We start from the raw sequence: 22,545 nt of genomic DNA on the forward strand, positions 1-22,545 counted from the left end.
CAGGGGCGGAAAGACCATTTGGAACTCGGGTACTGCCCGAGGGCCCAGGGTCAGTAGGGGGCCCCATGAGATGCCCCTGGTACCTTTTTCATAGGCTTTTTTGAATTTGGTCAAGGATACAGGGGCCCCGTGATCCCCTATTGCCCGGGGGTCCCATGAGTTGTCAGTCTGCCCCTGCTTCTACCTGTGCTAGATTCGTTTTAAAAATGCTCTTAACAAAAGGTTCTGGGTGTTTTCTTTCTGTTAGCTGCTTACCTATAGACTGCTATGAGTAATCTAAAAAAAAATGGTCCCCATAAGGCTAAACATCGTAACAGATCTTAGAAATGACAACTCAAATTTTAATGCAGAATTTGGTTGATATTCATTGTATGATCAAATGTTAGTAGACATCTGACCATCACATCTACCTATATATGGAAACCTTCAAAAGACAAAGTTCAGGAATTCCCAGTAAGAGTTACTGGCAATGCTACAACATAAAAAGACATTTTTTGTTATAAAATTGTACAATTCCAACCTTGTGGTAACAGTCTGGCAGAGACCCTTTTCCGTTCCAGCATGACGGTGCCCCTGTGTACAAAGCCAGCTCCATAAATACATGGTCACAGCAGTTTGGTGTGAAGGAACTTGAGTGTCCTGCACAGAACCTTGACCTCAATCCTACTGAACACCTTTAGGATGAATTGAAATGCTGACCAGGTCTTCTCCTCAAACATCAGTACCAGGCTTGACCATAAAGACAAAGTTTGACCAGTCTGGTGTGGATGAACTTGGGTGGGTTGCAGAGAGTCTTGTTCTTAACCCTACTTGTAAGGAGATATATCTTTTTAACTGGCATCCATTTTGTATAATGCCTCCATTCGGAGATGTAACAGCTTTAGTTTAGTTTCTCAGGAATTGCTTTAATTTCTCTGTAAACGGATGCACCTTATATCTTCTCATCACACACCAGTACCTGGCCTGACCATAAGGACATGATTTGACCAGTCTGTTGAGGAGGAATGTGAGTGTTCTGTCCTCAACCCTAACGAATATCTTTGGGATTCATTGAAATGTTAAGCCAAGTCCAGGGGCGGACTGACCATTTGGAAACTCGGGCACTGCCCGAGGGCATGGGATCATGAGATGCCCCTGGTTCCTTTTTCATAGGCTTTATTGAGTTTGGGCAAGGACACAGGGGCCCCATGATCCCCTATTGCCCGGGGGCCCCATGAGTTGTCAGTCCACCCCTGGCCAGGTCATACCATCACAAATCATTACATGGTTTGACTTTAAAGACATAGTTTGATCAGTTTGGTGTGGATGAACTTGAGTGGCTTGCAGACAGTCCTGTCCTCAACCTTACTGAACACCTTTGGGATAAACTGGAACTAGGGGCGGACTGACAACTCATGGGATCCCCAGGCAATAGGGGATCATGGGGCCCCTGTGTCCTTGCCCAAACTCAAAAAAACCTATGAAAAAGGTACCAGGGGCATCTCATGGGGCCCTCTACTGACCCCAGGCCCTCAGGCAGTGCCCGAGTTTCCAAATGGTCAGTCCGCCCCTGACTGGAACTCTAACCAGGTCTTCTCATTACACACCAGTACCTGGCCTGACCATAAGGACATGGTTTGACTAGTCTGGTGTGGAGGAATGTGAGTGTTCTGACCTCAACCCTAACGAATATCTTTGGGATTAATTGGAATGTTAAGCCAGGTCATCCCATCACAAATCATTACTTGGTTTGACTTTAAAGACATAGTTTGATCCATTTGATGTGGATGAACTTGAGTGGCTTGCAAACAGTCCTGTCCTCAACCCTACTGAACACCTTTGGGATGAACTGAAACTGTAACCAGGTCTTCTCATTACACACCAGTACCTGGCCTGACCATAAGGACATTGTTTAAGCAGTTTGGCATGGAGGAACTTGAGTAGCTTGCAAAGAGTCCTGAACTCAAGCCTACTGAACATCTTTGGGATGAATTGGAATGCTAAGCCAGGTCATCCCATCACACATCCTTACTTGGCTGGACCTTCAAGACATAGTTTGACCAGTTTGGTGTGGAGGAGCTAGAGTGACCTGCAGGGCCGGTGCATCCACTAGGCAAACTAGGCAGTTGCCTAGGCCGCACTGCCACCTAGGGGTGCCTGGGCGCAGCGCAGGCCAGCACTCTCTCTGTGTGGGACGCTGCCATGTCATGATTGATCCTTCAGCTGAGAGGAGGAAAGGAAAAAAGGACAGAGGAGGAAGCCGGGTGTCTGGGGCCAATGTTTGGGTCCTAGGCTCTTGCCTGGGATTCCTTGTGGAGGATCTAATTCTGACTCACAGTGTAAGTAAAAAAGTTGACAAAGGGTCTAACCCTTCCTCGCTCCATTCAAAACCAAGAAAAGACGTTTGCTTATAGATACACTTGTTACTTTTGTATTCACTGGGGTTGATTTACTAAAGGCAAATAGACTGTGCACTTTGCAAATGCAGTTGCACTTATTTTCCCCAGAGCTTAGTAAATGTAGTAGAGCTCTGCTGATTTCCATCATCCAATCATGTGCAAGTAAAAATGCTTTTTTTTTATTTTCCTTGCACCTGATTTGGATATTCTTTACAAAGTGAAGCATTATCACATCTACATTTACTAGGGAAAATGAATGCATCGGCATTTGCAAAGTGCACAGTCTATTTGCCTTTAGTACATCCAGCCCACTGTGTCTAAAAAACCAAGAAAATAAAACGCGACTGTTGTGTAATTATTTATTTAATATTTAAAATAAAAAATAAATTTCCAAGTTTTCATTTCATTTGGTAAAAAGGAAAAAAAAAATAGTTAGACAACAATATTCAGACATTGGCTGTGGTGTTGCATGTGGCATTAGAACCGGAGGTACAATACGGTATATGTAGGGGGGCAAAAAAATGTTTTAGAATAATTCTTTGTTTCAGTCTCAGAAGAGTGTTAAAGCAACTCTGTTGCCTTATTTCCAAAAACTGCCCTCCGCAAAAGAGACCCTTAATAGCAGGGGCGGACTGACAACTCATGGGGCCCCCAGGCAATAGGGGATCATGGGGCCCCTGTGTCCTTGCCCAAACTCAAAAAAGCCCATGAAAGAGGTACCAGGGGCATCTCATGGGGCTCCCTCCTGAGCCGGGCCCTCGGGCAGTGCCCGAGTTTCCAAATGGTCAGTCCGCCCCTGCTTAATAGATATCTCTCCAGCAGGCAAAGAGTCCCTGCGTTACATTCTTGCAGAGTATTGCCTCTGGCAAAATATTCAGCATTCGAAAATTTCAAGTGTGTCATATGTCTGTATTCGCCGCCAAGTGCTGCGGTTCCATTTGCCGGCCCTTGCACCATTACAGGAGGCAGAGGCTGGAGGGAGAAAACACAGCACACATTGTAGGACTAGGCATCTGACACAACCGAAAGTGTCGGATTCTTAAGATTCTTCTGCAGAAAACAATTGGCAGATGTGGCCAGGTCGGGTAAGTAATATTTTCCTCCTTTTACAGATGGAGTCAATTTAAAAAGAATCTGCCTCTTTTCCCATTCACGGCAGAGCAACAGTGACTTCCTGATAGGCCACCTAAGCAAGGTATACTCACCAGATCATACTCCATCTCTACCTCCATGCTCCATCAGAGGCCTCATTCCATTATTATAATAGAACCGAGTTTCTGAGTTTAAGACAGCTTGTGACCTACCCCATGTGACTGTGCTCGGGTCTGAGTGGCCAATCAACAAGTCCAAACATTGTCACATGGGAGGTAGTTACATCATCTGGCCCAGTAAGCTCCAACAGCGGGTGGACTCCAGCAGCAAGGAGGTTGCGAAGGAGTAAGGATTGGTGACTATACCTTGCTGGGATGGTAGGCAATTAGGAAGCCCCACTGATTGGTCCTTGGTCTACGGACAGTGTCTTTTATTTAATAAATGGCACTTAAAGATGATAAATGATACAGTGATACATATGATCTTGTACAATGGTCTCAACAGAAACATTGATCCATGAGTTTGTGAGGGAGTACGTATGAGTATACCATACTGGGGTGGTAGGCAATTGGGAGGCACCATAACTTTGTCCATGATCTACGAACAGTGTCTTTTATTTAATAGATGGCACTTAGAGATGATAAATGATACAATGTTAAATATGATCTTGTACAATGGTCTAAATAAAAACACTGATCCATGAGTATGTGAGGGAATACAGATTGGTGATTATACCCTACTGGGATGGTAGGCAATTGGGAGGCACCATCACTTTGTCCATTATCTACGAACAGTGTCTTTTTAAAAATGGCACTTAGAGATGATAAATGATACAGTGATACATATGATCTTGTACAATGGTCTCAACAGACACATTGATCCATGGGTTTGTGAGGGAGTACGTATGAGTATACCCTACTGGGATGGTAGGCAATTGGGTGGCACCGTCACTTGGTCCATGGTCTATGGAGAGCAGGGGCGGACTGAAAACTCATGGGGCCCCCGGGCAATAGGGGATCATGGGGCCCCTGTGTCCTTGCCCAAACTCAAAAAAGCCTATGAAAAAGGTACCAGGGACATCTCATGGAGCCCCCTACTGACCCCGGCCCTCGGGCAGTGCCCGAGTTTCCAAATGGTCAGTCCGCGCCTGACGGACAGTGTCTTTTATTCAACAGATGGCACTTAGAAATGATAAATGATACAGTGATACATATGATCTTGTACAATGGTCTCAACAGACACATTGATCCATGAGTTTGTGAGGAAGTACGTATGAGTATACCCTACTGGGATGGTAGGCAATTGGGTGGCACCGTCACTTGGTCCATGGTCTACGGAGACTCGGACAGTGTCTTTTATTTAATAGATGGCACTTAGAGATGATAAATGATACGATGTTAAAAATGATCTTGTACAATGGTCTGAATAAAAACATTGATCCTTGAGTATGCGAGGGAGTACGGTTTGGTGAGTATACCCTACTGGAGGGTAGGCAATTGGGAGGCACCATCACTTTGTCCATGATCTACGAAGTGTGTCTTTTTAAAAATGGCACTTAGAGATGATAAATGATACAGTGATACATATGATCTTGTACAATGGTCTCAACAGACACATTGATCCATGAGTTTGTGAGGAAGTACGTATGAGTATACCCTACTGGGATGATAGGCAATTGGGTGGCACCATCACTTGGTCCATGGTCTACGGACAGTGTCTTTTTAAATTTGGCACTTAGAGATGATAAATGATACAACATTACATATGATCTAGTACAATGGTCTGAATAAAAACATTGATCCATGAGCCTTGTTCACCATTATGTTTTCAATTCACGTCTGTGACAGTTTGAAGTCAGCAGTGAATTCATATACAGCGGTATCTACAAAATGCGACTATCACAGCACACCACTTTCTTTGTATAAGTGGTCAGGAGGAGAACATAAATTCATATGAAATTTTTTTACAGTCCTTTGTGTTGCTCTAATAACTTCCACAGGTCGGTTATTCATGAAAATGACACTTGTAAAGTATGTCTGCTAACAAGCAGTATAGTACGTGTATTTTATCCATACTGGTGTTCAGTTGACAATATAAAAGTACAGATGACATGTCATGATTGCAGTACACCAAATGGCCAAATGTTTCTGGACACTTGACCAGCACATCTGCTATATGGCCGAATGTATGAGGACACCCTTCCAAAGGATTGCATACAGAGACGTTTTATTATGAACTTCCAGCCTTGTGATAACAAATTGGTGGAGGCACCTTTCTGTTCCAGTATGACTGCACCCCCTGTTGTCAGGACCGGGACCTGAACCCACAATCTCTGCTGCATCTAGCTTCTTCTTGTAAAGCCACCTGAGATGCCGGACAGCTCCTTGCCTGATTACTTAAACAAACTTCCGTTCTATCTTGTTTCTGGTGAACCTTGAACTCCTTGCTCCTCCCATGAACTTTCTATTTAAGCGATGCCTGTGTACTTCCTGTTTGCCAGAATCTTCACTTTTGCTTCTGTCCATAACTCTCATTACCATCCTTGGCTTGTTCCTTGACTACGCTTCTGCTTGATCCCAAACTGCAACCATTTGTTACCAACCTTTGCTTGTTACTGACTCCACATCTGCTTGATCCCTACCTGCTGTATCTGCTACTGGACCCCAGCTTGCTCACCTCCTGTTGGGGTGATCCTGAGGACCATAACCTGGTACTAGCATGCAGCTCTAGGAGCTCTGGTGAATACTGGTTAGTACTTACACCTCGTGCTTTGGGTAACCCTGCATCATCTTCCTGGGTGACCTACTTGTGTACTGATGCTGCTGGTTGGTGGGAGTCTCTCTATTGCTATAGGTACTGGTCTCTGAGCCTGACCCCTGATCTTCACATCTGTGCACAAAGACAACCCCATAAAGGCATTTTAATCAGTTTATTAAATTTGGTGTGGGGAAATTTGAGAGGCCTGCACAGAGCCATGACCTCCACCCTGAACACCATTGTATTATTTAGGAGGCTGAGCCAGGTCTTCCCATCACACATCACAAATGGTCTTTTGGCTGAAAAGGCACAAATTCCCACAGACAACCTTCAAAATCTTGTGGAACGTCTTCCCAGAAGAGTAGAGGCTATTACAGCTGCAAAGAGGGGTCAAATCCATATCAATGCCCATGGTTTTCATACCTTGAAGAGTCAAGTAGACATGATGGCCAGGTGTCCATCGTTTGACTTTTGGCCATACTGGGTAACAGATCCAGTTATTAGAGACATGTTTTTTGTTCACGTGTTCACAACACCATGAATTGGAGTGTTTCTGCCCTTTGATTCATATTTACCCAGTTATAGGATGGAATTATTTTGGATCAAAGTTTCCAGCATGTCCACAGAAATGAAAAATGAAGAAGCTTACGTAACATTTTGTCTCATGGTGCAGAAGATGTGCTTCTTTCCATGAATGTTCTCCTATTACATCAACTTTCAAAAAGATAGATCATTTTAGGCACATGAGGTCAGTTTCAGTGTCGCACAGAGGTAAACAAAAGCTTTCTGCCTCTTTATAGAAAGCTTGTACAGGTCAGCTCTTGTTTTGGCTGTTGAACGCACAGGTTGATATGACATTGCTTGGGTTGATTCTCGTTGCAATAAGTTACAACTTGCTGTGTTGAAGTCAACCCAACTGTTCCCAAGTTCAGATGTGCCATCGCTTTCATTGATGATCTGTAATAACACACCATGAAGGTCCTGTTTCTGCTAAATCCAAATCTATTTTACACAGTGTTCCAGCACCATTAATAAACCAGTAAGGTTACTTATTACAGCAAGGGGCAGCCGCTCAACAGAAGCTTTGTCTGTGCAACAGAAGAAGCCTGAAACTGTTGTATTTCAACCTCATCATGCACAAATGTAGGCTTGCAGATTCTTGAAGTCCACTGTTCGTACTGCTTTTGTCCACCAAGGAAATTTATGAAGGTTCATATCCATCCAGGTCATAGCAAAGCTTGTAGTAGTTAGTTAGAGTCAATTAAACTCGTTCCATAATGTTGAAGACATTTTGTCATTCATTCAAGTTCATTCGAATCAGTGCCGGGACAAGGTTACCTAGCGCCCGGGGCGAAGATGCAAGACTACACCCCCCCCCCCAAGATGTACGTCCACAACCCCCCAAAAAAATATCAAGCACCAATCTGCACGATAGCCCCTAAGCATATATTCCCTTTGCAAGCCAAAATTCTCCCCAAACAAAAACTCTCCCTCCTCCCAGTACAACTCCCCCTGCTGAAATCACCCTTTCCAGCACAAATCTTTGACCCTCAGGGTTTCCTTAATTAACCACATCTCCTCTTTGCTGGGAGTAGATGGGGACAGTCCCGATCCAAGAGTCCCAATGCAGGAGCACTGCAATGGCAGAAGGAAGAGCTGGAAGGGAGAGAGAGCACAGCCTGCACCTCCTCCCAACTCTCTTCTGCTCTCCTGATTCTGTTTGTCACTTCCCATAGTAAGCTAAATGGAGTAGTGATGCTGCTGTATCTACTATTGTCAGCTTGTAGCAGCAGGAACCGTGGTGCCCCCCCCCCCACTTCCCATGATACAACAGGGCTCAGGGCAGCCACCCCTCCTGTTCCCAGTTTGTCCTGGCCCTGATTAGAATTGATGAAGACACTTGAATGGGTAGTGAAACATCTTCAACTTTGCAGAACAGGTGCAGTTGAATTCAACTAACTACGACTGGCTTCCCATTGATGGCCAAAGTTTTTATTCCAGGGATATTACCATTAAAAGTGTTTTTCAAAATTCCTCCATACAATGAAAGGCATGGTGTCAAATGGAAGACAAATGAATTGTAGTGATTTTCCCTTAATGGACGTTGGCCTTCAGAAAAATATTGATGTAATTCCATAATAAAAGCAAAATTCTTCTTTTTTTGTGTTTTTTTTTTGCGTTTGTGTTTACGTGAGGACCTCACGAAGTTCGTTCGCTCTGCTTTACTCGTATTGTTCTTTTAGAACTCCCGTTAAATGTCTCTAGACCTTATTTACAATAAAAATGACTTCTTAGAAAGTGTTTTCAGTTCTGATGCCTTTTCATGTGTAAGGCAAGGTGGTCCGAGCGGGAAAAGCAGCGGCCGCAAGCTGCGCATCTGAAAGGCTTGGCGCCTGTGTGTTTACGGTAGTGTCTTGTGAGCTCGTCAGAACGGGCAAACCGCCAGTCACATCCCTCCCAGGCACATTTATAGGGCTTCTCACCTGCCAGAATAATGAAATGTTGACAGTTAGTACAATTACCACAATTACACAAACAATCATAGCCTTCTGGAATTGCTTCACTAAGGCAGAAAAATTATTCATTTTCATTGCGGTTATCGTTTGCTTTCTCTTAGACTTCCTTTTCTTTCCCAGCAATTACTCACCTTCACTTCCTCATGTAGTTAAAGCCTCAGTTTAGATGTGTAAGGTACAGGGGCGGACTGACCATTTGGAAACTCAGGCACTGCCCTTGGGCCCAGGGTCAGTAGGGGTCCCATGAGATGCCCCTGGTACCTTTTTCATAGGCTTTTTTGAGTTTGGGCAAGGACACAGGGGCCCCATGATCTCCTATTGCCCGGGCGCCCCATGAGTTGTCAGTCCGCCCCAGGTAAGGTAGCACTGGACCTTGTGGGAAAAGGTACTCTCTGCCTGTTGGAAAGACCATTGAACAGTTGGTCCCTTCAAAGGTAAGATGGTTTTGAAGGTGGGTGCCATATATAAAGGTTTTCCAATGGGTTATTGGTAAACCACTTCAGGGCCTAAGAGGTAGGGTTGTCATCTGGTATTCAATGTGAGATGATTTTGGAGACCACCTCAAAAGACCATGCCAAAGCTTCATTAGCATGGGCTCCATTTCTCCCAGGGCATCCCACCCTTATTCTACACCAGATTACTGAATTAAAATTCTCGGAGTTTCAGTCAGAAACATTTTCTTACAGCAGAGGTCCAAATCGCATGTTTGTGTAGACTCAGATCCTTCTCATCGTAGCCTCCCTACTCTTATATCTCAAACCCATTCTTACATCAGTGCCCTCAGTCCCACTCAGGGGCGGACTGACCATTTGGAAACTCGGGCACAGCCCGAGGGCCTGGGGTCAGTAGGGGGCACCATGAGATGCCTGTGGTACCTTTTTCTTAGGCTTTTTTGAGTTTGGGCAAGGACACAGGGGCCCCATGATCCCCTATTGCCCGGGGGCCCCATGAGTTGTCAGTCCGCCCCTGGTCCCACTGCATATCACAATCTCCCCCTTTACATCACAGACCCCCCCCCACTTCATATCACAGTTCCCTCTTCATAGCAGTCTTCTGAAATCCCCTTCACATCACACCCCCCCTTTATTCACAGCAGTGTCCTCAACCCCCCTTTACATTAACACCACTCCCTCAACAGTAGTGTCCTTTGCCCCCCTTCATATCAACCCCCACACCACAGCAGTGTCCTCTCTGCCCCTTTACACCTTCCAGCAGTGTCTGCCGCCTTCACACCTTCACAGCCAGTGTAGCCCCTTCATTCTCCAACCTCACAGTGGCACACAGCAGATTGGAGAGTGTGAGGCACAGCAGCACTGGGCAGAGGGTGGCAGTAGGAGCTGCTGGAGCTAATGTTTCCTATTACCAAGCTGATGATTGGTTGCTGGTACCACCCTGTATCCTAACAACCACTCACCTAATGGTTAACTTGAGAAGTTAATATGGGCAGCTCCCATGCCTGCCCTCCATCCAGTGCTGTGGTGCCTCTTGCCCTCCATCCAGTGCTGCGGTGCCTCCCACCCTCCATCCAGTGCTGCTGTGCCTCCTGCCCTCCATCCAGTGCGTTGGTGCCTCCCGCCCTCCATCCAGTGCCGCGGTGCCTCCTGCCCTCCATCTAGTGCCGCTGTGCCTCCCACCCTCTATCCAGTTCTGCTCTGCCTCCTGCCCTCCATCCAGTGCTGCTGTGCCTCCTGCCCTCCATCTAGTGCTGCGGTGCCTCCCGCCCTCCATCCAGTGCTGCTGTGCCTCCTGCCCTCCATCCAGTGCCGCTATGCCTCTCGCCCTCCATCCAGTGCTGCTGTGCCTCCTGCCCTCCATCTAGTGCTGCGGTGCCTCCCGCCCTCCATCCAGTTCTGCTGTGCCTCCTGCCCTCCATCCAGTGCCGCTGTGCCTCCTGCCCTCCATCTAGTGCTGCTGTGCCTCCCTCCCTCCATCCAGTTCTGCTGCGCCTCCCGCCCTCCATCCAGTTCTGCTGTGCCTCCTACCCTCCATCCAGTGCCGCTGTGCCTCCTGCCCTCCATCTAGTGCTACTGTGCCTCCCGGCCTCCATCCAATGCTGCGGTGCCTCCCACCCTCCATCCAGTGCCGCTGTGTCTCCCGCCCTCTGCTCAGCTGTGATAATGAATGCGGCAGAGGGTGGAGGAAAGAACCAGCTCCTAAATGGCAGCTACCACAGTCTGGATAGGACAGTGACTCAGTCCAGATCCACATCCTGCCATCTAGTGATGTTTACAATGTATCATGCCCCAAATAACATTTCAAATTCTTTATCCCTGCGGAAGGGTTAACCCCCTATTTGCATTGGCTGTCTATGTATATCTATTTATCAATAAACTCAAGACACCACAACATTTTACAACAATCATAAGTTTTAGAGATCTTTATTATATGGAGCTCCTTAACCTTAACCACTTTCACAATCATCAAGTTTTGGGAAATATTTTCCAAAATTAGTTCATTTGCTAAGATAAAAATAGCATTGAGGTGGAGTTAGGGGGAAGACAACATCATATTAGACACCATATAGTTTTGGGATGCCCAACAAACTCCTATAGATGTGACGGTTCCAAGTGCAAGATAGAGGGGTGGTAGCGAACAACACCATATTAGTGGCCATAATTTTGGTATGGGATGCCCAGCAAACACATATAGATGTGATGGTCAGGTGTCCACAAACGTATGGCCATATAGTCTGTATGGTTAGGTGGAAGAGGGCCCTTTGCTAATCATCTGTAGCACCCTCCTAGTGTAGAGTAGGCTGCTAGTTACATTTATTTGGCTCCACTGTAATCAAAGGAGCAGTAGTTGATTTTTAGGGCTGCTTAATGTCTCATGGGCTGCTTCTCTGTTAATCCCCCCCGTCCTCTAGAGGATTCTAGAAGCATAGTGGGAGAAAGAACAGGATATGCAGCCTGAATATTTTTGGGACTCCGGCAAATCCCTGGGGAGGTGTGCCCAGTAGGTGGTGAGAGAGTCCATAAATAGTCTGAGGCCTGAGCAGTAGTGTGCTGAGTTCCTGGGTCCAGTCCTGCAGGAGGAGACCCCTGTGCAGCCTGGGGGGCTTATTCACATGCTTGAGTCCAGGGATCAAGATGGCTCTGAAGAGGCTCACAGGGGAGAACCAGTAGGAAGTTGGTGGGAAAGAGTCCAGCTTTTCTATGGTGGTGCAAATCTACATCTTCCTCACTAGGAAGAGCCTGGTGGATATCGACAGGGGGCAACCAGTGATTCTTTGGCTATGTGCGTAGATGACCCCAGTGCTTGAAGAGTTAGTGACTGTGTGTAGCTGGTTAACTCTGGAAGGAGTACTAGTCACTGACAGCAAAGAGATCACTCTCCCTCCCAATAAACATTCTTTTACAACTTGGATACCAAAGTCCAATAAAAATTCTTGTGTCCTGAAATCTTATCTTCCTATAACATTCCTTAATCAAGATTTGTAGATGTTATCTATGATTCTGGAAGCTTTTTTTCTCTAATTTTATTTCAAAAGGTTGTAGGACAAGCTATCAGAACTGTATTTCTAGCCTGAAGTTCAACTGAACCATCCGCCATCTTGGCCCTTTGGTGGCTTTGACTATATTCTTATTTAAAAACTGTTTTAATAGTACAAGTGATCACTTACATATCCTCCACTTACAAAGAACGATATCTCAGATTTACCGTTGAAGGGTTAATTTCTGCCTTTTATCATTAAAAAAACATCTTTCAGACCAGTAAAGTGACTGTGCCTAGGCTGAGAGGATGGCATCAGTCTGCTGCAGGTAGGAGGAAGGATTTCCTGAATCTCTTCTTCTCCAGTGTTAACAATGGAGTTGCAACTTTGTAGAAAATCACAACCTGAGGGGCTGCAGAGGGGGTGATCTGCACAGGGACCAGGATTTATCCTATTTCAGAGGGGTCCCCAAAAATTTACATCCACCTAAAGCACATGTGCTATTGCTGATGGGCACCAATAAGCACTTTTTTACGATATTTAGGATTCCCAAGTTTCCCACCAATCTACAGAAAAGGCTGTGTAAGGTCACGGGTGCTAAGGATGAAGGATCAGAAGCCACATTCTACGGTAGGGTCATAAGCTCCTTCCCCAACCTATTTTTTTTCCCCAACCTATATTTTTCCTCTTCCCTCTATAGCTGGGTTCTGCAAAAAGTACATACTCACATGCTCAACGATCCAGTGGTCTTCTGTCAGGATCCTTCGCTCCACCACTACACATCTGGTCCTGTGTAGCTATCTGCTTCTGACATCATCAGAGGACCATCTGCCTCTCCTGAGTTCCTGCAGCTGGCCCTGTGATGATGCTCATGTCACTTCATCAGGGAGCCAGCTGCAAAAGTTGGGAAAAAACAGCCAGTGCCCTTGAATATTGCCTTGTGATGCATGAGCTGTAGAGTACCCCATGGGCTCCTGCATGATGTGGGTATCGAAGGGGACCATCTGTCTCTCCTGCGGTTCCTGCCAGTGCCCATGATTATTGCCTTGTGAACAGGGGTAGACTGACCATTTGGAAACTCGGGCACTGCCCGAGGGCCCGGGGTCAGTAGGGGGCCCTATGAGATGCCCCTGGTACCTTTTTCATAGGCTTTTTTGAGTTTGGGCAAGGACACAGGGGCCCCATGATCCCCTATTGCCCGGGGGCCCCATGAGTTATCAGTCCACCCTTGCTTGTGAAGCATAAACAGTAGACAGTATCCCACGGGCTCCTGGGATGCATGATGTAGGTATCCCAGGAGGCTGCGGGAAACAACTACACTATATTGCCAAAAGTATTGGGTCAGCCCTCCAAATCATGTGACTCAGGTGTTCCAATCCCCTCCATGGCCACAGGTGTATAAAATCAAGCTCCTAGGCATGCAGACTGCTTCTAAAAATATTTGTGAAAGAATGGGTCACTCTCAGGAGCTCAGTGACTCCAAGCGTGGTCCCGTGATAGGTGGCCACCTGTGCAATAAGTCCATCCGTGACATTTCCTGGTTAATAAATATTCCACGCTCAACTGTTAGTGGGATTATAACAAAGTGGAAGCAACTGGGAACAACAGCCACTCAGCCACCAAGTGGTAGGCCACGTCACATGACAGGGCGGGGTCAGCGCATGCTGAAGCACACAGTGCGCAGAAGTCACCAACTGTCTGCAGAGGCAATAGCTAAAGATCTCCAAACTTGGTGTGACCTTCAGATGAGCCCAACAACAGTGCGTAGAGAGCTGCATGGAATGGGTTTCCATGGCCGAGCAGCTGCATCCAAGCCTTACATCACCAAGTGCAATGCAAAGTGTCGGATGCCATGGTGCAAAGCACGCCGCCACTGGACTCTAGAGCAGTGGAGACATGCTCTCTGGAGAACGGTACTTGCCTGACTGCATTGTGCCAAGTGTACAGTTTGGTGGAGGGTGGATTATGGTGTGGGGTTGTTTTTCAGGGGTTGGGCTTGGCCCCCTAGTTCCAGTGAAGGGAACTCTTAAGGCGGCAGCATACCAAGACATTTTGGACAATTTCATACTCCCAACTTTGTGGGAAGAGTTTGGGGATGGCCCCTTCCTGTTCCAACATGACTGCCCACCAGTGCACAAAGCAAGGTCCATAAAGACATGGAGGAGCCAGTTTGGGGTGGAGGAACTTGACTGTCCTGCACAGAGTCCTGACCTCAACCCCATAGAACACCTTTGGGATGAATTAGAGCGGAGACTACGAGCCAGGCCTCCTCCCCCGACATCAGTGCCTGACCTGACAAATGTGCTTCTGGAAGAATGGTCCAACCTTCCCATAGACACCCTCCTAAACCTTGTGGACGGCCTTCCCAGAAGAGTTAAAGCTGTTATAGCTGCAAAGGGCGGGGCCAACTCAATATTGAACCCTACGGACTAAGACTGGGGGGCCATTAAAGTTCATATGCTTGAAAAGGCAGGCGTCCAATACTTATGGCTATATACTGTAGGTAGGAGGGCAATGGGAGAAAGTGGGTGGGGGTGAAGGTCCCCTTTAAGATACTTGATCTGGACTGAGTGACAGCCATATCCAGACCACTGTGGTCAGGCCACTTAGAATTATGGGAGTCCTCTCCCGTGACGACACCACTGCTGATGGTTAACAGGTTAATTTAGGCAGCTCCCGACCACTGTCCAGACCTGCTTCACCTCCCGCCCTCTGCCCTGCTGTGTAAGGTAGGACTGTGAAGAGGGAAGTTGTGATGAGAAGAAGGTTATTTGATGTACAGGGGGCTGAGGATACTGATATGTGTGTGTGTGGGGGGGGGGGGGGGGGACTGGGACATAGAACTGATGACTTAAAGGGGGGAGATTGAAGACACTGATGTAAAGGGGGGACTGTGATGTAAAAGGGGGACTGAGGACACTGATGTAAAGGGGGGGACTGTGATGTAGAGGGGGGACAGAAGACACTGATGTAAAGGGGGGACTGTGATGTGGAGGGCAAACTGAGGATACTGATGTAAAGTGGGGACTGTGATGTGGAGGGGGGACAGAGGACACTGATGTAAAGGGGGGACTGTGATGTGAAGGGGGTACAGAGGACATTGATGTACAGGGGGGACTGTGATGTGGAGGGGGGATGGAGGACACTGATGTAAAGGAGGGACTGTGATGTGGAGGGGAAACTGAGGGCATTAATGGAAAGAAGGGAACTGTGATGTGGAGGGGGGACAGAGGACACTGATGTAAAGGAGGGACTGTAATGTGGAGGGGGGACTGGGGACACTTGTGTAAAGGGGGGACTGTGATGTGGAGGGGGACAGAGGACACTGATGGAAAGAGGGGACTGTGATGTGCAGGGGGGACTGAGGACATTGATGTAAACGGGGGACTGTGATGGGAAGGGTGGACTGAGGACACTGATGTAAAGGGGGGACTGTGATGTGGAGTGGGGACTGAGGACACTGGTGTAAAGGAGGGACTATGATGTGGAGGGGTACAGAGGACACTGATGCAAAGAGGGGAATGTGATGTGCAGGGGGGACTGAGGACACTGATGTAAAGAGGGGACTGTGATGGGGAGGGGGGAATGAGGACACTTATGTAAAGGGGGGACTGTAATGTGGAGGGGGTCAAAGGACACTGATGTAAAGAGGGGACTGTGATGTGGAGGGGGGACTCTGGACACTGATGTAAAGGGGGGACAGTCATAGGGAGGGGGGCCTGAGGACACTGGTGTAAAGGGGGGACTGTGATGTGGAGGGGGGACTCAGGACACTGATGTAAAGGGGGGACAGAGATGTGGAGGGGGGACTGAGGACACTGGTGTAAAGGGGGGACTGTGATGTGGAGGGGGGACTCAGGACACTGATGTAAAGGGGGGACTGTGATGTGGAGGGGGGACTCAGGACACTGATGTAAAGGGGGGACAGTGATGTGGAGGGGGGACTGAGGACACTGGTGTAAAGGAGGGACTATGATGTGGAGGGCGGAATGAGGACACTTATGTAAAGGGGTGACTGTAAAGTGGAGGGGGTCAGAGGACACTGATGTAAAGGGGGGACTGGGATGTGGAGGGGTGACTGAGGACACTGATGTAAAGGGGGACTGTGATGTGGAGGGGTGACTGAGGACACTGATGCAAAGGGGGGACTGTGATGGGGAGGGGGGACTGAGAACACTGATGTAAAGGTGGGACTGTGATGGGGAGGGGGGGACTGAGGACACTGATGTAAAGGGGGGACTGTGAAGGGGAGGGGGACTGAGGACACTGATGTAAAGAGGGGACTGTGATGTGGAGGGGGTCAGAGGACACTGATGTAAAGGGGGGACTGTGATAGGGAGGGGGGACTGAGGACACTGAATGTGTGTGGGTGTCAGTCTGGAGAAGCGGATGTTCCTAGGCAGGCTGGATTTGCATAGATAAAGCTTGGGGGATGGTCAGAAAAACAAAAACTGTTGAGTCAGTGCTAGACACCCTGCATCCTAGCACAAGGGTGTCAAACTGGTGGCCCTCCAGCTGTTGCCAAACTACAAGTCCCATGAGGCATTGCAAGATTGACAGTTACCAGCATGGCTCCCAAAGACAGGGGCATGATGGGACTTGTAGTTTCACAATAGCCGGAGGGCCGCCAGTTTTACACCCGACATTTTTGCTGCTAGTTATAAAGTAATAAAAATTCTGCCCGGGTTTCTGAGTACGTGCGAACTATACTGACGAGAAAAACAAATATTTGAGATGAATGCGGGAATTTTTATACTTTTTTTTTTCTCATTCTCTTCTTTCTGCTAATATTTGAACAGACACACCCAGCGGGACTCAAGCGCTGCGGAATACGAGCGTGGAAATCTGGGAGAGCCCAGCAGAGAAATGACTTGACGTCCCATTCCCCCCTCTATGCCCTTCACTCCATAGTCCTGACCAGGGGCGGACTGACCATTTGGAAACTCGAGCGCTGCCCGAGGGCCCGGGGTCAGTAGGGGGCCCCATGAGATGCCCCTGGTACCTTTTTCATAGGTTTTTTTTAGTTTGGGCAAGGACACAGGGGCCCCATGATCCCCTAATGCTCGGGGGGCCCCATGAGTTGTCAGTCCGCCCCTGGTCCTGACCGCAGGCCATTGATGCCCAGATGACGAATTTAGCAGCGTCGGTATGCGGCGGATAATTTGGCCATCTTTCTTTCTTTTTTGTTTTTTTTTGGTAACTGTTTTCACGCATTTTGCAGCCAAATCCAATAAATGTAACAAAGGCAAAAAAATCTGATGAATCCCTGCAATCTTTAATCACTTCAATGCCGGGCGCTTTCACCCCCTTCCTGCCCAGGCCAATTTTCAGCTTTCAGTGCTGTCGCACTTTAAATGAAAATTGCGCGGTCATGCGACACTGTACCCATATGACATATATCGTTTTTTTGAGACAGATAGAACTTTCTTTTGGTGTCATTTAATCACCTCGGGGTTTTTTTATTTCTGTTTCTGTTATAAAATTTTTCAAAAAAAAGTATTTTTTCTCCTTCACTGATGAGGTCGCACTTTTGGAGACTGATAGGCGGCACTGATGGGCACTGATAGGCTGCACTGATGGGCACTGATAAACTGGACTGATGGGGCTGCACTGGTCACAGTTTCTGTTTAAAATTTTTACAAACAATAATTTTTCTCCTTCACTGATGTGTGCTGATGAAGCTGCACTGATAGGCACTGATTGGCATTGATGGGGCTGCACTGATCACAGTTTCTGCAAAAAAAAGTAGTTTTTATCCTTCGTTGATGTGGCTGCACTGATGAGCACTGAAAGGCTGCACTGATGGGCACTGATAAGCAGCACTGATGGACACCGACAGGCTGCACTGATGGGCACTGATAAGCTGGACTGATGGGGCTGCACTGGTCACAGTTTCAGTTTAAAAATTTTGCAAACAATCATTTTTCTCCTTCACTGATGTGCACTGATGAAGCTGCACTGATGGGCACTGATTGGCATTGATGGGGCTGCACTGATCACAGTTTCTGCAAAAAAAAGTAGTTTTTCGCCTTCGCTGATATGGCTGCACTGATGAGCACTGATAGGAGGCACTGATAGGCTGCACTGATGGGCACTGATAGGCTGCACTGATGGGCACTGATAGGCTGCACTGATGGGCACTGATAGGCTGCACTGATGGGCACTGATAGGCTGCACTGATGGGGCTGCACTGATCACAGTTTCTGTTATAACATTTTGCAAAAAGTAATTTTTCTCCTTCACTGATGTGCGCTGATAAAGCTACACTGATAGGCAGCACTGATGGACACTGATAGGCTGCACTGATGGGCACCGATAAACTGGACTGATGGGGCTGCACTGGTCACAGTTTCTGTTATAACATTTTGCAAAAAGTAATTTGTCTCCTTCACTGATGTGCGCTGATGAAGCTACACTGATAGGCTGCACTGATTCGCATTGATGGTGCTGCACTGATCACAGTTTCTGCAAAAAAAGTAGTTTTTCTCTTTCACTGATGTGCACTGACGAGGCTGCACCGATGGGCAATGATAAGCTGCACTAATGCGGAAGCACTGATATGCACTGATGAGGCAGCACTGATGGGCACTGATGAGGCAGCACTGATGGGCACTGATGAGGCAGCACTGATGGGCACTGATAGGGATGCACTGATCACAGTTTCTGTTAGAACATTTTGCAAAAAAGGAATTTTTCTCCTTCACTGATGTGCACTGATGAGGCTTCACTGATGGGCACTGATAGGTTGCACTAATGAGAAAGCATTGATATGCACTGATGAGGCAGCACTGATGGGCACTGATAGGTGGCACTGGAAGGCTGCACTGATGGGTATAGATAGGAGGCATTGAAAGGCTGCACTGATGGGCACTGATTGAAGGCACAGACAGCGTTGCCAGCTGTCAGTAAATTTACGGACAATTTGTGAAAATCAGTGTCTGTAAATTTCAAGGGCTGATCATTTGTCATGCTGTGTTGACCAGTCAGATTGCTTGTTATGCGTGTTGTCAGTGTTTCCATATTGGGTTTATATTGTTTAAATATTGATTGTCTTCCTTTTTAACATCGTTTTTCAGATTGTCAGTAAAAAAATGTGATCCTTCAGTACATTTTCCATATTTTGTCAGTAAAAAAATGTTGGGGGAGGTTGGCAACACTGGGCACTGATAGGCTGCACTGATTGCCACTGATGGGGCTTCACTGATCATCAGGGCACTGATATCAGTGCAAATGTCCCGTCGGAATTGCTGCTTATTAGCTCTTGAACCGGCCAGTTTGTTTGCATGTGACCGGGTAAGATTGGACACAGCTGATCACATGGTAAAGGGCCGCTGGGATTAGCCCTTTACCACGATCCGTGATCAGCTGTGTCCGAAAGACATAGTGATCACAAAGCATGCCGGATTCGTGCCCCAGTGCCATTCATGACAGCTTGCTTACGTTTGTGATGTCTGTGATCCATCCTGGTCATCACTTAGTACAGGGCAATTCGCCTTGTACCATGTTATTGCTGTAGCCAATCACAGCATCACACTAGTAGGCAAGCTGTCATTCATACAATTGCTGTTAGAGTGATCATCATTGTTGTAAGCAATCACAAAAAAAAAAATTCTTGATCGACTCTCCAGAGTAGTGCAGTGTCACTATGGTTACATAAGCTACTCTGATGACAGTATGTAAAAAAAATGGTGAAAAATAAAAAAAAAAAAGGTAAAAAATTGAATTAAAAAATTATTTGTGGACTTTCACACGGACTAAATAATAAGCACTGATTCGGGGTATTTTTTTTTTCAAAAGAAATGTAGCAGAATACATTTTGGCCTAAATTTATGGAGAAATTTGTGTGCAAACCTTTACAGCAGAAATGAAGAAAAGCGGGTTTTTTTGTTTGTTTTTCAAAAATTTCGGTCTTTTTTGTTTATATAAATAAATAAATAAATAAATAAAATTAAAAACCTAGCGGTGATCAAATACCACCAAGACGAAGCTCTCTTTGTGAGCAAAACAATTATATACATTTTGTTTGGGTACAGTGTTGCATGACCGGGCAATTGCCAGTTAAAGTAGCACAGTGCTGAATAGCAAACAACTGCCCTGGTACAATCTTCTGGAGGTCAAATAAGTTAAAATACTTTTATGTAAACATTTGTAAACTGATATATACAAGGTAGTATCAAAAGGTTTCGAGACTAGTTTTGTAATATGCCAGCAGATGGCAGCACAAGGCTGCACGCACAGTCACAGTGAGCACCGACCTTCAGAAGTCAGACAGCATCCTATGTACATCAGGAGCTGTGCAACTGGTGCTATTCTGACCACGTGTGTTACCATGTCTGCTATTTCATCAAGTTGGAACAAAGAGCAAGTGTGAAATTCTGTGTGAAACCCGTGCACCCAAGTTTCGTCACCGGTATTGATCCTCGACATGAAGGACGGGTCATCCACGGCATGCTGACGGAGTACAATTATATGCCAAAATACGGACACAAAAATCCCAGAGAACAGGATAATATATTATACTGTAACTGTGCTCCTCTCTTTTTCTTTTATTTTCTCTTTTCTCTTTTCTTTTTCCTTTCTCATTTCTTTTTTCTTCTCTTCTCTTTTTTTCTTCTCTTCTCTTTTCTTTTTTTTACTTCTCTTCCTCTTCTCTTTTCTTTTTTCTTTTCTTCTCTTTTCTTTTTTCTTTTCTTCTCTTTTATTTTTTCTTTTCATTTCTCTTCTCTTCTTTTATTTTGTCTTTTCTTTTCTCTTCTGTTCTCTTCTTTTCTCTTTTCTTTTTTCTTTTCTCTTTTCTTTTTTTCTTCTCTTCTTCTTTTCTTTTCTCTTCTCTTTTCTTTTCTTCTCTTTTATTTGGTCTTTTCTTTTCTCTTCTCTTTTTTCTTTTCTCTTATCTTTTTTTTCTTCTCTTCTCTTTTCTTTTTTCTTCTCTTCTCTTCTTCTTTTCATTTTTCTTTTCTTTTCTCTTTTCTTCTCTTTTATGTTGTCTTTTCTTTTCTCTTCTCTTCTGTTTTTTGTTTTCTTTTTTCTTCTCTTCTCTTTTTTTTCTTCTCTTCTCTTCTTCTTTTCTTTTCTCTTTTCTTTTTTCTTTTTTATTTTCTTCTCTTTTATATTGTCTTTTCTTTTCTCTTCTCTTTTTTCTTTTCCTTCTCTTCTCTTTTCTCTTTACTTTTTACTTTTCTTCTCTTTACTTTTCTCTTTTCTTCTATTTTATTTTTTCTTTTCTTTTTTTCTTTTCTTCTCTTTTCTTTTTTCTTTTCTTCTCTTTTCTTTTTTCTTTTCATTTCTCTTCTCTTCTTTTATTTTGTCTTTTCTTTTCTCTTCTGTTCTCTTCTTTTCTCTTTTCTTTTTTCTTTTCTCTTTTCTTTTTTTCTTCTCTTCTTCTTTTCTTTTTTCTTCTCTTTTCTTTTCTTCTCTTTTATTTGGTCTTTTCTTTTCTCTTCTCTTTTTTCTTTTCTCTTATCTTTTTTTTCTTCTCTTCTCTTTTCTTTTTTCTTCTCTTCTCTTCTTCGTTTCATTTTTCTTTTCTTTTCTCTTTTCTTCTCTTTTATGTTGTCTTTTCTTTTCTCTTCTCTTCTGTTTTTTGTTTTCTTTTTTCTTCTCTTCTCTTTTTTTTCTTCTCTTCTCTTCTTCTTTTCTTTTCTTTTTTCTTTTTTCTTTTCTTCTCTTTTATATTGTCTTTTCTTTTCTCTTCTCTTTTTTCTTTTCCTTCTCTTCTCTTTTCTCTTTACTTTTTACTTTTCTTCTCTTTACTTTTCTCTTTTCTTCTATTTTATTTTTTCTTTTCTTTTTTTCTTTTCTTCTCTTTTTTTTTCTTTTCTTTTCTCTTCTCTTTTCTTTGCTTCTCTCTTCTCTTTTCTTTTCTTCTCTTTTTTTTTCTTTTCTTTTATCTTTTCTTTTCTTTACTTCTCTTTTCTTTTCTCTTTTCTTTGATTCTCTTTTTTTCTCTTCTCTTTTCTTTGCTTCTCTTTTCTTTTCTCTTCTCTTTTCTTTGATTCTCTTTTTTCTCTTCTCTTTTCTTTGCTTCTCTTTTCTTTTCTCTTCTCTTTTCTTTACTTCTGTTTTCTTTTCTTTCTTTCCTTTTATATTTCTCAAACACTGCAATAAACTCACCTTTATTCCACTTGGCCTACAGACTGAACCGTGAAGAAAAACAGGTGGGTTTTCTTCAGTTTTTTTTTTTTGCTGCTCAGCAACAAGACAACACGGTATAATTGTTTTTCCTCTACAATTTGTTTCTCTTGTAAGCTACCGTTGGAAAATTTTGTCTCGAGAAATCGCATTTAACCCCTTGTCTACCGAGGTATGTTTATAAACGGCATGGTCAGGGGCGGACTGACAACTCATGGGGCCCCCGGGCAATAGGGGA

General features: G+C 45.2%; 1 protein-coding gene across 1 annotated transcript in view; it reads right to left on the reverse strand.

The window, feature by feature from the left end:
* Positions 1-2,723: 2,723 nt before the first annotated feature.
* LOC149457045 (Krueppel-like factor 5) overlaps positions 2,724-22,545 on the reverse strand; it is a 65,276-nt gene continuing 45,454 nt past the window's right edge. The window contains exon 4 of the mRNA XM_089684127.1: positions 2,724-8,710. Within this exon, the coding sequence (XP_089540253.1) occupies positions 8,532-8,710 (179 nt within the window). The 3' untranslated portion in view covers positions 2,724-8,531. The remainder of the gene's footprint in view (positions 8,711-22,545) is intronic.

Source organism: Staurois parvus, unplaced genomic scaffold, assembly GCF_062004578.1.
Source record: "Staurois parvus isolate SC_StPar_1 unplaced genomic scaffold, SC_StPar_1.0 ptg000337l, whole genome shotgun sequence".
In the NCBI taxonomy this organism is placed as follows: Eukaryota; Metazoa; Chordata; class Amphibia; order Anura; family Ranidae; genus Staurois; species Staurois parvus.